The sequence below is a fragment of the Alosa pseudoharengus genome, unplaced genomic scaffold, assembly GCF_046254945.1.
Source record: "Alosa pseudoharengus isolate Yale_2024_CS ecotype anadromous, Long Island Sound unplaced genomic scaffold, YU_APseudo_1.1 YU_APseudo_1.1_scf_5, whole genome shotgun sequence".
Classification (NCBI taxonomy): domain Eukaryota; kingdom Metazoa; phylum Chordata; class Actinopteri; order Clupeiformes; family Clupeidae; genus Alosa; species Alosa pseudoharengus.
Genome location: NW_027468837.1, coordinates 37,592,354 through 37,608,491, shown reverse-complemented (window position 1 = coordinate 37,608,491; position 16,138 = coordinate 37,592,354). Strand labels below are relative to the sequence as shown.

The 16,138-nt window shown below is 43.2% G+C and overlaps 1 protein-coding gene across 1 annotated transcript in view; it reads right to left on the bottom strand.

Annotated features, from left to right (window-relative positions):
- mapkapk2a (MAPK activated protein kinase 2a) overlaps window positions 1-1,867 on the bottom strand; it is a 77,570-nt gene extending 75,703 nt beyond the window's left edge. Inside the window, exon 1 of the mRNA XM_076267705.1 lies at window positions 1,189-1,867. Coding sequence (XP_076123820.1) covers window positions 1,189-1,398 — 210 coding nt within the window. The 5' untranslated portion in view covers window positions 1,399-1,867. The remainder of the gene's footprint in view (window positions 1-1,188) is intronic.
- Between the last annotated feature and the right edge of the window lie 14,271 nt (window positions 1,868-16,138).

Here is a 16,138-nt window from a genome sequence, read left to right as displayed (position 1 = left end):
ATGTTTACCAACAGACAGGCTTAGTATGCCATCTGATGCAAGCTCAGCCAGTGATGTAAGTTGGGAGCAATGACTGCCGGGCTGTTTGTTGTTTTAAAAACTGACATCTAGCATGACTAAGCGTGATGGGGTCAAAACAAGAGAAGTGCCACTGCTACAGTCTGTTACCCGGTGAAGCCATCGCGATGCGTGGGAAAAGCAGGCTGACCTGTGAATCACTGCTGACTTTGTAGTCAAATATTCGACATCATAATATTATTGAAAGCCTGCGTCAGAACTCTGCGACCTTTGGGCCTGGAGTCGTGAGGTTATCGTGTTCATCCCCGGCTCGCCAAAGACAGCAGGGCACATAAACAAATATGTAAAACAATCATACCCAGTCGGAGAAAAACATACAGACCTCAAAAGGTTCTGAAGTGTTTGGCGTACCGTACCATTAAGAGTTACCTGCCTGGATATGACTGTTTCCCTAATAAGTATTCCAGTATGATCACAATGAGCTCACAATCTCCCACGGACAATGCCAGGATCAGAATTACTCTCATTGCGTAATGCCTTCAGGTGAGATTGAGTTACGCTAATGTCCTCTCAAAAGAAGGGAACACACACTCTCACAATACAAAATAAGCACTAAAAGGTTTACAAGTTAAGCTTAGTAGCTTTTTGATCTTTGGCGAACCCTGTGTTTCAAAACAATCAGTTGATGATCAATCTGATATCAAGAGTGAGCACGCTTCCATTGTTTCTGAATGGCCGCACTCAAGCGGACAGGACACCTTTATTCCGACTAACGTTACTGATTAACCAAGAACATCTGGCCTACCAAAATCTGTATGATGTTGGCACAGCATACAACCCATTTTTGGTCAGGGAATGTGACGCTAACCTGTGTGGTCATTGTGTGATAAGTTAACGTTATATGTAAAAAGGATGACAATGTCCAAATGTCCACATTAAAAGCGCGCGTGTGCGTGTGGCAGGTGTTTCCTACACCGCCGTAGACAAATGGGACTCTTATGTGGACGTTAATGTTTAATATTGCCTCGCGAAATTATGATCAGGTGCCTTAACGCCAAGTGCAACATGATGAATGGACACAACTTTGCCAGTATCGTTACAGTCAAGGACATAAAGAGACATGAGCTAACGTTACGTTCCACAAAATTGTCTGGCTTGCCACAAACTTACCTTGAGTGCGAATTTCTCTGCCGTTTTCTTCTGGAATATTTCTATGACCCTGCCATTAATGCCCTGTCCGAGTACCGAGCTTGTGACCTTGTAGTCATCCGTAATGGCATTTTTCTTGATCTGAAGGGTGGGCTTGACATGGAACTGCATGTTCTGTTGTAGACCCTGCTGCTGTTGTGGGTTCGGGAATACCGGCGGGTTCGACATCATTGTGAATGGCTAGAGGAGACAAGGAGACACCTTACCTCTTCTCTACGCGGTGGGCTTGTCTTAAGTTAAGTTGTACCCTACAGGTCAATATCAGCCAAAGAGTTAAAAAGAAAACTCGATGCGTATGAAAACAAAGGATAGTTTTACAAATGACAACTTGATAAAATCTAAACGCACAATGAGACTCGAAACCCGTGGTCCTTTTAGGCTAGCGAGTCGCTTTTCAGAAGTTAGCGAACAAGCTAGCTAGCTAATATCCATTTCGAGGGTCAATTCACCGATTCCCGCCTGAGGAAAAACGCCTTACGTTTCCTCTGTTGGCCGCTCTCGTAAAAGCAGGTTTTAAAAAGAACGTGTGGTGGTTTCACTTGCTATAGAATAAAAGATAAACAAGGAAAACACTGTTTACAACACGACAAAGTGAGACCTCCAACACCGACAGACGCACACACTGTCCTTCGGCTATCTAGCTAGCAAGCTACTTTCCGAAGTGTCTGGGCAGTTTTTTTCTCCTGACGTCATGTCCCTGATAGGAATGCACGGGCCACTTCTTAAAGGAGAAGGTTAATCCAAACTAACACTATAGCCTACAAACTGGTCTCTATGTTTCCGATGTCATCTTTCCCCTTGAAACGATCAGCTAAATTATCCAGATGATTGTATATCATTTATGTATTTCGTGTATGATTACCGACCTCGTTGTTGTTTTGATTTAGCCTATGCTAACATAGCAGTAATTTCCCTCTCAGGATTGACAGTTTATTTCTCTCTCTCTCTCTCTCTCTCTCTCTCTCTCTCTCTCTCTCTCTCTATATATATATATATATATATATATATATATATATATGTCCATCTATCTACTATCTATCATAAATATTATGTTGTTTTGTATGTGTGTGTCGCTTTGGACAAAGGTGTCTGCCAAATGCATAACCATAACCATAACCATATATATCAATCTATCCATCTATTTGTACACAGTTAAAGTAGGCTAAAAAAATAGACAAACAGAAATCAACTAATTAATTAGTTTGTACAATGAGACTGTGCTTTGTGAACGTGGCTGTTATTGCTTTTGTTACGAGTTATTGCAGGCCTGTAGCCTAGGCCTACTCGGATCAGCTACATTGCGAGACAATGGCAAAACTTGAATGAACACAAAAAGTGTGTTTTTGAAACTATGCGTCATTTTCGTAATGCATTATGTAGGAAAAACTGGCGTTATGGATGTGACGGTTTCACGTTATGGATGTGACGTGTCTGAACCAGTCCTCCACACACACACACACACTCTTATAAACAAAAACAAACTCACATATGCACACACTCATTTACATGCACATGAGTTGCAGGAGTAGGAGATGGAGACAAATTGACTAGCGTGATTTATTTTTGCGAAGAGAATATGCAGGACTGAGAGGCGGTCATATTTTGTACCGCTAAGCGGTACATCTAGTTTATTGCTGCCGTTACTAATGTTATGTTAAAATGGCAAAAGTAATTTCTGTATTACATACATGTATAGGCCCACTGTTTACCCATTACGATTAGAATTACCAAGAAAAGAATTTATTTTCAACACAATATAACAACTCAATGAACTCTGGTCGGATATTTATTTTACTGCCTGATAGACAACTCCAACAGGTGTCATTGTACACTTCGTATTTTCCACTTTTGCCCACAAGGTGGCAGAAGAAGCATGTATTTGACAGAGCCTTATACAGCTCTAGCATTTGAGATCTGGCATCATTGAAAAACGATTCTATCTTTTACACTAAAATCCAAAGTATTCCACAGGTAGCGAAACCAGATTTGCCCAACTATGAGCACAATGTCAGCATCACACCTTTTTGCAAAACACATATTGATTTGCAAAACACTATACAACATGTATACCTTAGACAGAAATTTAAGATAATGTCCTTTCTTCTTTCAAGGCACTGTCTTACAAAATACCACACCCATGAAATATAAAGACACTTAGGGCTCTATTGATCGGAAATGCCAGGTCAGAGATGCAAAGTTTAAGGAGTGTCCAGTCCACATTCGCTAAACGGCGTGATTTTGTGATCAGAGGCCAGGCGCATTGTTCAAAAGGGTTGTTCTTATGTTTCTTAAAGGTTGTATCAGCAATAGCGGGGATACGTCACTTCTGTTGATGTTCAAACAAAACAGAGAGCTAGCTCGCTTCTCCCTCCCGTGCGATTAAAACTCTGCTAAACGCGCATCTCGTCGTTTATTGTCGTCGTTTATTTCTTTTGCTTTTGAGTGGGTTGCCAACCCTTGTTGGTAGCAATTGTTTTTGTGTACAGATCTCGGAGCCTAGGGTGCCTACAGAGACGCTTATGCGGGCAGACAGCTAGCGGATCGTTAGGAAAGATTATATGAATGTGATCATTTATGTTTTTTGGGCCTGACATTGCTGATACAACCTTTAATCAGTCGTGGGTCTGTTTTGAGTGTAACATCCTTTAAACCAATGAGAGTGACATCTGCCATTCCTATTAATAGCAGGCGACATCAAACAGTTTTTGACAGTCAGTGCATTTGAATGACTAAACCTTGCTTTACTAAAACCTGTGTGTGACTAGCAGAGCATAGCCTACATGCATAGATCTGCACTCGCCTATTACTTGAACTCATAGGCAAAGTGAAACTAACTTCTCTGTGATCTTATAGGCAACGACAAAACAGTTCTAGGGCAATTCCATGAAAAGGTCATCCTTACCATGGAAAAAAAAGTTGTGCATATGCAAATAGAACTGTTGTTAAAATCTTCATTTAGGTCTATATTTTATTGTTTGTAACTGATCTGATTGAATTTGATGGAGAATTACACTATTTTTACATCATAAATATGGTGTGCAACCATACAGAAACAAAATTTTTCACATGGTAATATTATACATATTTAAAAAGTGGATAAATGGACCCAAGGTTCAAACAAATTGTGTCATTTGACAAATTCCAGATTGACAAGGGAATGGTAGAGTAGCCTAATGTCTATGCTCAGCTTGCCTTTAAGAGCACAACTCCTTACATTTGTAAGGCTTTTGTTTTTAAGTCAGCAAATTCCATGGCCATGTCACATCCATAACGTTTTATAGGAAAAGTTTATGCTACACATACAGTGTTGATGCGACAATGTCCATAGTGTCTGTGCAAAGCTGATTTATATCAATGTAAAGTGTGATGACCAAATTGTGCCCCTTTAATGGTGCGTTATGGATGTGACATTATGGATGTTACATAATGTGAATTTACAAGACTGGCTAGGAGACTTTGTTATACCTCAAAGCCGATAAAACATCTGTTCTAGTGGCATGTCAGTTTCAACTCATTTCACCTTAGTGTTTAGGCCTACAATTGACATTTCAAAGATTATTAGGTTGATCAAAACCACAAGAAGGCCTTGCCTAACTATTAGCAAAAGAAACTTAATATTAAAATACCTCCAGTGATTAGCCTAGCCATAGCCTATTTTCAAGTGGCCTAATAACGAAAATCTGAGCGATTATCTTCCTGTAACTGTCATACTGTTGTTGTACAGTAACTGGATTATCGTGTTATCTGGTGAAGATGGCTGACTTTGCAGCTGGAGTTAACATAGCAACCTCCTTCTGTTGCAGATCTGTTCAGCCTGCCGTTCATGTCTGCTTAACACAGTTTAATTTTAAATGTGACGCGATATGCCAGCAAAGTGTCAGGTCCTCTGTAGCTAATACCCACAGAGTAACATTAGTAACGGCAGCAATAAACTAGATGTACCGCATAGCGGTACAAAATATGACCGCCTCTCAGTCCTGCATATTCTCTTCGCAAAAATAAATCACGCTTGTCAATTTGTCTCCATCTCCTACTCCTGCAACTCATGTGCATGTAAATGAGTGTGTTCATATGTGAGTTTGCTTTTGTTTATAAGAGTGTGTGTGTGTGTGTGGAGGACTGGTTCAGACACGTCACATCCATAACGTGAAACCGTCACATCCATAACGCCAGTTTTTCCTACATAATGCATTACGAAAATGACGCATAGTTTCAAAAACACACTTTTTGTGTTCATTCAAGTCTCCTTCATGCTACATATATCATAGTTTCGGTAGTTTCCTTCAAAATTCACAGAGTTTGTAGAAAACCTGTAATCTCTCACAAAAGTGTGTCCATTTCATGTCACATCCATAACGCTGATAAAATGCCTTGTATTCTTAGGATGAAATTGATTATATGAAATTTGAGGATTTCTCAGTATTCAGAGGACAGAGGTTACATTAAAAGTTATGCAAATTAATTCACTGATAGTAATTTTGCCCCCACTTTAAGGCATTTTGTTTACCAATATGAGTCCAATCGTCACATCCATAACGCTGGAACTGCCCTCTACAGTGATTTACTTTCACTATTGACTGAGAAGGGGTTACAATCGAAAACATAGCCTGAAAACTTACCCCAATAATGTTCGAATGACTGAATAAAAATCTTAACGATATTTATCCTGCATACAAGTTATTTGGGACTTGTTGCCAAGGGCTGCTTACATCTCGTGAAGGTGTGTCTTCATTGTGTGCCTTTCGCTTTAGACCAGGTTTTTCTTAGTCAGTGGCGTAATGATTTTTGGAGGTGTAAGATTGCGATTTTTGGATCATGCACCAGACCACACCTGTTTCGTTAATTTACATATCCCTGGGCGCAATGTTTAATTACTGTAAAGTGGAGCGAATGGCGAAAAATTCATCACTGAATTGGCTAGATAAGAACAAGCCTTGTGCCGTGTAGGCTACGATAGGGCCCAAAGGTGCCTGACTGTAAAATCAACAATCAGTCCTCACTGTAAAATGCAAGGTAGAGGAACAGGAATAGAGTGAGGAGGGGAAAGAGGTAGACCTGGAGGAGCATGTGAACAAAGACAAGGACCAAATGGATGTATCAGATATGATTTGATGAGAACAAAGACAAGGACCAAATGGATGTATCATATGAGATTTGGGGAACTTTTATATGTAGCCTACCTTTTTTGTCTCCATAAATGTTTTCACTGCTCTTTCACTGCATATTTAGAAATTATGTTCTGCTTGGATTTCCAGTGCTAAATGCAGCATTTGGAAATGGATAGATGTACTGAATTTTACAATGTGGAGAGAAAAATCCTCAGTGTACAGGCTTGGTCTTGTGTGGTGTGTTTGGTGAGTGTATTCTTGTACTCTAAATCCTCTAATACTTTTTTCTAATACGTTTTATTTTGCAAAAGATCTGAAGAATTCTGGTGTGGTGTAGAGTTGTCTGAAGAGTTGATGGCATGTAGTGTTTTGAAACAAATATAAATAATAATAAGTTTACTTTGTTAAAATTGTGCTTTGAGTTGTTGGTTACTTTATATTATTTTTGTTTGTGACTGTAACTTGGATCACTCCACAATGTCCTATATTCTATTATAGAACTTCATATTATATCAGGGATTCCCAAGCTGTGGTACGTGTACCAGCGGGGGTACGCAAGCTTCCACTAGAGGGTAGGCCTACGCAAGAGGAAAAGGGCAATGTCGGAAAGGTGTTAAAAAAATATATTTTTAAAATCTTAAGCCTATGTTTGTTCTTTTTGTTTCATAATGTTGTTCTCCACACTGTATTTTTAGTAGGAGCTCATAGACCAGTTGCACATTTTGATTTTGTTATAGGGCTAATTAAACATGATGCCTGGAATGCGTCAATAGAATGTGTTATGTTTTTATGTGTCGGGCCGAGTCAGGATGTAGGTGGTGATGCACAGGGAAAAATGTTTGGGAACCGTTGTTATATATATATATATATATATATATATATATATATATAACTTAAGCCACATAGATCAGACACTAGAGGGCGCTGTAGCCTAATGATAGTCAGAGCTGCTCTGATGACTCTCACAGTAGGCCTGCGATTGCAGGCTGCCAAAACTGCTTATGCGACACCCAGAAACGACTTTACCTGTTGCCAGAAACAACAACCCAAGGTTTTAAGACATGATCCTGCTCTATGACATAACATGATCAACATTCCCTGTCAAACATCCAAAACTACTATTTATTTCTTTGGATTAACATCTTGTTTTCATTGAGAAATAACTGAAACGTCATTCATAGTCTGTCTGTTCCTGCCCCTTGTTGACCTGTGAAAGCTTGAGACATTATAACAGAATCATTTTTTTATATATATATTTTAGCAATGTAACCTAAACATTTAGGACTAATGACAATATGACAGAATCTGATGATCAAAGGGTGAAGTGGCATAAGTTGTATTTTTGTTTTTGTTTTGATAGATAGATAGATAGATTGATAGATAGATAGATAGATAGATAGATAGATAGATACTTTATTGATCCCCAAGGGGAAATTCAAGGAAAATTCAGTTCAGTGATCAATGATGATTGACGTGATTGACGTGATAGAACAGACAGAGGCGTTGGAAAATGGAAACAGCAGAAATGACAGGTGAAACGCAGAGACAGAAGGCACACAAAGTATGAGTGTAAAGCCCTCCCTTTCACACACACAGCTCCAACACACACACACACACACACACACCATCCCCCCCACCTCCCCTTCTGCCACGCCATGTCCCGTTAACTTGTCCTGCTAACTCTAGATATTGTTACCACGTCAACATATTGACCTGTAGGTTCCAGAACGTGACACTGCTTTGATGGTTTCGCGACACTTGCCACCTGAGGCTTACAGTAAAGGAGGCTGTAAATAACGCCCTGTTCCAAGCACTTTCCTCCCAAAATCTCTCTTGGCCGGACTGCTGTGTTATGACGGCGATTACATAAGGAGTCTTCACATGGCCCATCGAGTGCACCGCCTTCTGCTCACACACACACACACATACACAAACCTGACCCTTTCCCTTTACCCCTCCTCCTCTCCCCCAAACACACACCACACACACATACAGTACGCACACATACACACACGCCAACCTGCCAACCTCAACCTTTTCCCCCAAAACAAACATAGACAAACCTGACTCTCACCATCCATACAAGCTCTCACACACATACACAAACTTGTCCCCCTTTTAATCCCATAGACGCATACCCCATATGCATACATACACTCACACACACATACAGTATAGTTCCACAGCTGTAATGAAAACACTGGCAGCTTTATTGTGATGAGTCGGCATATTTCACCCCCCTTCCACACACACACAGCTCCAACACACACACACACACACACACACACCATCCCCCAGACCCCCACCCCCCACCCCACCCACTCCAACAGCAGCAGCAGAGGCAGGCAGCCGCCACAGAACACATTGTACTGAACAAAGAGGGAGTGCCCCTCCACTCACTCACTGACCCTCCACACACACACACACACACACAGCCACAGGAGGGGATGGGGGGAGAGAGAGAGGGAGAAGGAGATGAAGAGGAAGAGGGAGATAGAGTGATCTACTGTACAGTATGTAGTATGTATAGGCAGTCCTGGACATTATGAAACCGTAGCTGTTGTCCTCATAGAAATATGCAGTATTGTGCAGATCCTAGGCCACCATTACAGTAGATTTGCTGCTTCAGCAATGTTATAATGACACATATATTTATCTTGCATCCTCTTTCATAGAATACTACAACCAGAACACACAGGAAGATAAACACAGTATTAAAAAACACCTAATTGTGTACTTCTGGTTCTGGGTCCTGTCTTTGGCCACCATTACATTTGTAGTTTTAGCAGTATTATCTCGCAATGGGCTAAGCTGTTGGCCACCATTACATTTGTAGTTTTAGCAGTATTATCTCGCAATGGACTAAGCTGTTGATGGAGCCAGTTGGTTCAGGTTCTGCTCTGGTTCTGCAAGCAAGGTCCAGCGGGCTGGGTGGGGAATGACGGCTCCATCAGCAGTCAACCATCAATGCCGTCAACTCTGTCGATTAGCTGACCATTGTCCACTGCCCATATCTGGTTCAAGCGTGTTTGATGTGTTTTGCGGCCTGTCTGTCGGTAGCCAGAGGTGCAGTGTGTCCTCTGTGGCTCCAGGAGACCCCAGACCAACACCCTTAGTCTGGGAGTTATGCAACTCCCGATGGACACTCAGGCACAGGAAACGGAGCCGCTGGCTTTGCTGACAGCATGGTAACCAGGAGCTGCATATATCCTGGGCGGCCATTTTATCCTGTCTGTCCCGTCCGTCCCTTTTCCTCCGCGCTCCATGCATGACTTCCTGTAGCTCACGCACGCCATCTCTCATTTCAGCTGCTCTGTTTTTGGCCCAGTGTCTTGGGGGTGGTCATCTTGACACGCAGAGAGAAAGTCTCCTCTGGTATCCTCCCCCTCCAACCCACTGAGCACCCCCCCCCCACACACACACACACACCCCAAACTTTCAAGAAGCTGAGCCAAGACTTTGCCGTCTATTTATGACGTGATGTGTCTTGTCTCTCGCTTCCCACAGGCTAAAAGCATCCTCAGTCTGTCCAGCACAGCACAGCATCACAACAGCACAGCACAACACAGCAGAGCACAACAGCACAGCGCAATGCAGCACAGCACAACAGCACAGCACAGCACAGCATCACAACAGCACAGCACAACACAGCACAGCACAACAGCACAGCGCAATACAGCACAGCACAACAGCACAGCATCACAACAGCACAGCACAACACAGCACAGCACAGCACAGCGCAGCACAACAGCACAGCACAACAGCACAGTGCAGCACAACAGCACAGCACAGCAGAGCACAACAGCACAGCACAGCACAGCACAACACAGCACAGCACAGCACAACAGCACAGCACAACACAGCACAGCACAGCACAACAGCACAGCACAGCGCAGCACAACAGCACAGCACAACACAACACAGCACAGCACAGCACAGCACAGCACAGCACAACACAACACAGCACATCAGCACAGCGCAATGCAGCGCGGCACAGCACAGCACAACTCAGTGCAGCACAGCACACAACAGCACAACACAACACAACTCATTGCAGCACAGCATAGCATAGCATCAATGCAGTGCAGCACAGCACAGCACAGCATAGCATAGCATAGCATAGCATAGCATCAATGCAGTGCAGTGCAGTGCAGCATAGCATAGCACAGCATAGCATAGCATCAATGCAGTGCAGCACAGCACAGCACAGCACAGCACAGCACAGCATAGCATAGCATAGCATAGCATAGCATAGCATCAATGCAGTGCAGCACAGCGCTCTTTCCTGAGGACAGGCCTTGGGTTTCACAGGAGGCCAGCCTGCGTGTAAAATAGACTTGGCTCTGGTGATGCTCCTGTCATCACAACCCCACCCCCAGCACACCCACCGCACTCACACACACACATGGACACACACACACACACACATGGACACACACACAAACACACACACACACACACACTCACACATACACACACATACACACACACACTTCACACACACATACGCACACACACATATACAAACACACACGCACACACACATAAATATACATACAAACACACACCCATACACATACACACACACAAAATACACACACACATATCCTAAGACTAAACCAGATGAACTTGACCAGCTGGGCTCGACCACTTTGAATCATTGGCTGACACGCAAACATGCACAACCCACAGTATCAATACGTGGCAATGCATGACCTATTCAGAAAGCCACTGTGACAAACTACTGGACCAATATAGCTGCCTCCTCTAAACTGCACCAAGCCCCCAGACTCCAACCAGCTGGACACGATCAGCTGTGCCTTAGTGACCAGTGTGTAATCCATGTAAAACTGCCCAACGTGACCAGTGAGTTTCTGACCTACTCAGAAAGCCTCTGTGTCAAACGCACTGTCCACCCAACAGCTGGTTAATAACACGACACTTCCACTCATCGCTGCTCTCTCTCACTCCTCATCTCCAGCCATGTGTGCTGAGCATTTGTGGTGCATAGTGGCTGCTGTACATGGTGCTACACATTGGGGGGGGGGGTAAAGTGTTTTCAGAAGGTGTCTAGAACAGCGCTATAAATGCAATGTGTAGTTGTGGTTGTTCTTTATCATGTATACTATTAATCATGATCTTATGGGTTTTTTAGTTTTTTTATGTTTTTGTATTTGAACATGTTTTCAAAATAATCTTTAAAAATGGTCAGAATGCATTTTTTGAAGTTGGAAGAATGTGTTTAAACCAGTCTTGATGGCTGCACAACATTTACAGGGGTTTAATACATTTTTAGACTGTATTTGCAATTTCACCACCCAAAAAATGTCACGTGGCACAACCAAAAGTTTCTAAAAAAAAAAAGCCCACGCTTCTTTTTTTTGTAAGTATACCTGAGAGTGTCTACAGTGCTTAACACATTATCATTTTGTAGTTGCACTTGGTATTAAAAGTAACTTTTGAATACTTTATTGTAGAGGGCGGGTATTTTGGTTTTCAAACATACAACTTTACATTTAAAATGTGTGTAAATACTACAAAAAAAACAAAAAACATTGATTTAAATTAGTATTTTATCTGGTTGCACCACCTGACTTTTGCTACTAATTTCAAATTATAGAGGCATCTTGCATACCTTGAGTGCCTTGATAAATGCAATATCTGGTTGCAGTGTGTGTGTGTGTGTGTGTGTGTGTGTGTGTGTGTGCGCGTGTGCGTGTGCGTGTGTGTGTGTGTCTGGAGTTGTGTAAAGTGTGTGCTTCCCCACATCTCCCTGTACTTTACCCCCTTATCGTTATCAGCCAACCATGCTCCTATCATGCCCCGGGCGGTCAGAGGTCAGAGGTCATCTTAATGCACCTTATCCAGTCTGCAGCACTACTGGTCAGAGGTCATCTTAATGCACCTTATGCAGTCTGCAGCACTACTGGTCAGTTCGGGCTGCTGTGTCTGTTAGTCCATGTAAACTGCAGTCTCCCCTACTGCATTCATAAGCCCATTCATCTCCCTGTGTCATTAAAGGGTCTTTTTTGTGCGGTTGCTGTCATTGTCGTAAACAGCGTAAGTGAAGCTCAGCGTTTGTGCTCGGAGCTCACAGTAACATAGTCTGGAGTCTCAGGCTCACGTCTGGAGACGCTTAGTCTGTGGGGTCAGGTATACTTAGAGCTCCTATACGCCCGGTGCGGTGCTCACCACATGCCCGCTGATGGCAGATTGGGTTTTGACCCCCCAGGCTGTCGGGATGGTTCGGGAGACACAGGAATCAGGGCCCCCCCTGTTGCGCTGGCAACAGATCTATATTAATGGAGGACAAACAGATAAAGCAGCTTGCACTGCGGCGTGCTGTGCTGTGCTGCGCTGGGCTATGCAGGGCGAAAGTAAGGTGGACCATTATAGAAGCGGCCTCATAAAACAGAACACCATTAGCTGGGGCTGTAAAAGTGGAGTTTAAAAAAAAAAAGAGGCCACACATGGACTACCCGACGTCCAGTTTGACAGAGACGGCATTTTTCCATCTCTGGGGCTGACGCATGGAGCCCATCCGGGAAGTGTTTCTATGGTTATATGTAGCAGTGAGAAGAGTTTCTATATGCAGCAGGGGGGAGTGTTTCTATGGTTATATAGCAGGGGCAGGTTACAACAGAGTACACTACTTTTTGTCTTGCTTTTTTCTGTTGGTGGCATATTTTATTCAGCCGACTCATGCATTTTTGAAGGGTAGATTTTACTGAAGACATTTACATGTGCGTGTTGGCTGCTAGCAAGTTCTGTTGAAACTCCATTTCTACCTCTCCGTAGCATGTCGCTCATATCATATCCTTTAAAAGCATATGAATGTGGGTTAATCTGAGATGCAGAGGAGCCTGTCAGTCCAAAAGTGTTGAGGCTCAGCAGCGCCACCTGACTGGGCGCTGACATACTTAATGGCACACAGCATCTGAACCAGTCAAGCCCACTTCACTTACACTGTACTGTTCCACTGTACTTTTCCACAACAATGGAAGGATTCTAAAGAACTTGTCAGCCATGAAATCGCTGTGTTCCATTCTTGCTCAGCGTCATGTGACCTGGTATGGAATTTCCCTGTCGTTGCCGTGGCCACTGGCCGCCCAGAATAAAGGCTTTTGTAAGGGACACGGGAAGCAGCAGTGGTCGCGTGCAGCGGCTACTTCAACATGGCCACGGGCCAGGGCCCAGGAGAGAGAAAGAGAGAGAGAGAGGGAAACAGAGAAAGGGGAGGAGGTAAAGAGGGAAAAGAATTCTCTGCTCCCTTTTATGATGAAGTAAGCCTTAATGTTTTTACACCCATCAACACACTCATGAATAAAGCGATGAATAAAACAGCACACATTACTCAACACTGAAAGCCCTAGCACTGGGAAATCACAGTAGATTCTGAGAACAGCAGATGCTAGGACATCCATGCTTCACACACCAATATCATGATCCCCAGATGAGTAAAGGTCACTGATTTTGAAACCACTTGATCTGACACACAGAGGCCTTTGAGAAAGAAGTGTCTGCTGATCTGAGAATCTGACACTCCTGAAATCAGGTTGACACCTGACAGGTGCGGATAAGCATCAGATGTACAACCCCAAGTTAGGACGCTGTGTAAAATGCAAATGTCTGATTGATTTCACGGGTCAAGGCGCAAGATGTTTGGATGATTATCATGTCTGACATCAACAATAAAGACTCTGTACGCAGTTTGCTTGCATAAAATGGGGGCAGCCGTGGCCTACTGGTTAGCGCTTCGGACTTGTAACCGGAGGGTTGCCGGTTCGAACCCCGACCATTAGGCAAGGCTGAAGTGCCCTTGAGCAAGGCACCTAACCCCTCACTGCTCCCCGAATGCCGCTGTTGTTGCAGGCAGCTCACTGCACCGGGATTAGTGTGTGCTTCACCTGTGTGCTGAGTGTGTTTCACTAATTCACGGATTGGGATAAATGCAGAGACCAAATTTCCCTCACGGGATCAAAAGAGTATATATACCTTTACTTAAACGATTCAGCGGATTTTGCAACAACACGCCAACAAACACGGGTATGCAGTGGCTATTCAAAATGACGTAAAAAATAATGTGCAATAAACTGACACTTCGAATAGCCCAGGCTACTTTGGACTTGAGACTTTGAATAAACAAACGACAATTCCGACTGCAAGGTCTCAAATTGAAACAAGCGATAGGCTAAAGGCCCCAAATTTAACGATGATTCAGAATGCCACACAGCTAGACAACGAGTGGCAGACAGAGCGACATGTCACTTATGCTACCAAAGAATGTTTTTGAGTCACATCGTTGCAAATCTCATGTAATGATGCATCTTTCTACAAAATGGTTTGTCTTCTACATCAATAAGTTATTCAATAGGCTAAACATATAGCCTTACACCAAAGCTTTAGGCTTATGTCATTTTGATCTGTAAAATTGTCACATGCAGCCATGTCTAAATTCTGCTTACTGCACATTAATTATATGCTAATATATTATAACATAATATTCAGTATTCATTATTGAATGCTTAGCTGGAATGATGTTTTTCCCTATCATCCTATTGTTAAAGCAGGCATACCTGTGGGCATGTAATTGGGCTACGGCTTTTCTACAGGAATGGCATGTTTGAACATGGCACTGCACTATTCTTAGAGTTCTGAGACAGGTTAGGCTTCTGATAAGCATAAGAGTGGATGTAGATTAGTTGTGTTAATTCACATATGTAAGTGTGTCAGGTTAGGTAACTCCTCTAGGAATGCCATGTTGCTAACTGAGCCTGTCTGTATAGATGCCTTAATTCACGTATTTATGTGTGCACCTGTGCGTGTGTGTCCTACTCTGAGAGTTCTGTGTGCACCTGTGTGTGTGTGTGTGTGTGTGAGAGTCATGTTAGGGCACTCCTCTAGGCATACCATGATGGTTGCTGAGCCTGTCCATATGTGAACTGAGAGTCAGAATTACTGTATATCCAGAGATTGTAACAGAGTGCCTCATATGCAAAGTTTGTGATAATGTATGATTGTGGGTTTTAAAGACTGGCAGACTGTCACACACAATGTGACTGATTTTTTGGGTGTGTGTTGATGGTGACTTCAGCAGTGTGAATGGGTTTTAGGGTGTGTGTTGATGACAGTGACCCACTTCTCATCATAGGAATGCACTGTGACACACATACACTTGTGGCACTTTACAGAACTCCAGACACACACACACCTCTCTTTCTCTCTTTCACTCTCTCTCTCTCACACACACACACACACACACACACACACATACACACACACACGCGTGTGCATCTCACATCTCTCCCCCATTTTTTTCCCATGCAGACACACTTCACACCTTTACCTTTCCAGCCACTTAAAAAACTGTTGCGATGCAGGGTAATCGTTACTCCCTCCCCCTCCCTCCCTCCCGTACAATTGAAACTCTCATACGCGCGCATCTCGTCAGTGATTTGCTGGAACAGTCTTTTCAAGCAGTTCACTTAGATATTCCACTTGTTGCATATGTTGTGTTATGAGGGTTCTGTGTGCGATCATTGGTTCAGTAATTGCATGGCCTTCATCTGCAATTGGCAGCACTTGTCAATGGTGAAAGCTTCCTATCACACACACACACACACACACACACACACACACACACACTGACACACACACACACAGACACACAGACACACACACACACACACACACACACACACACACACACACACACACACACACACACACACATGCACATGCACAGGCCCTGACCTGAAGTGCACTGGCGAGTGTTGACAACAACATGGCTGAAAAAAAAGAAA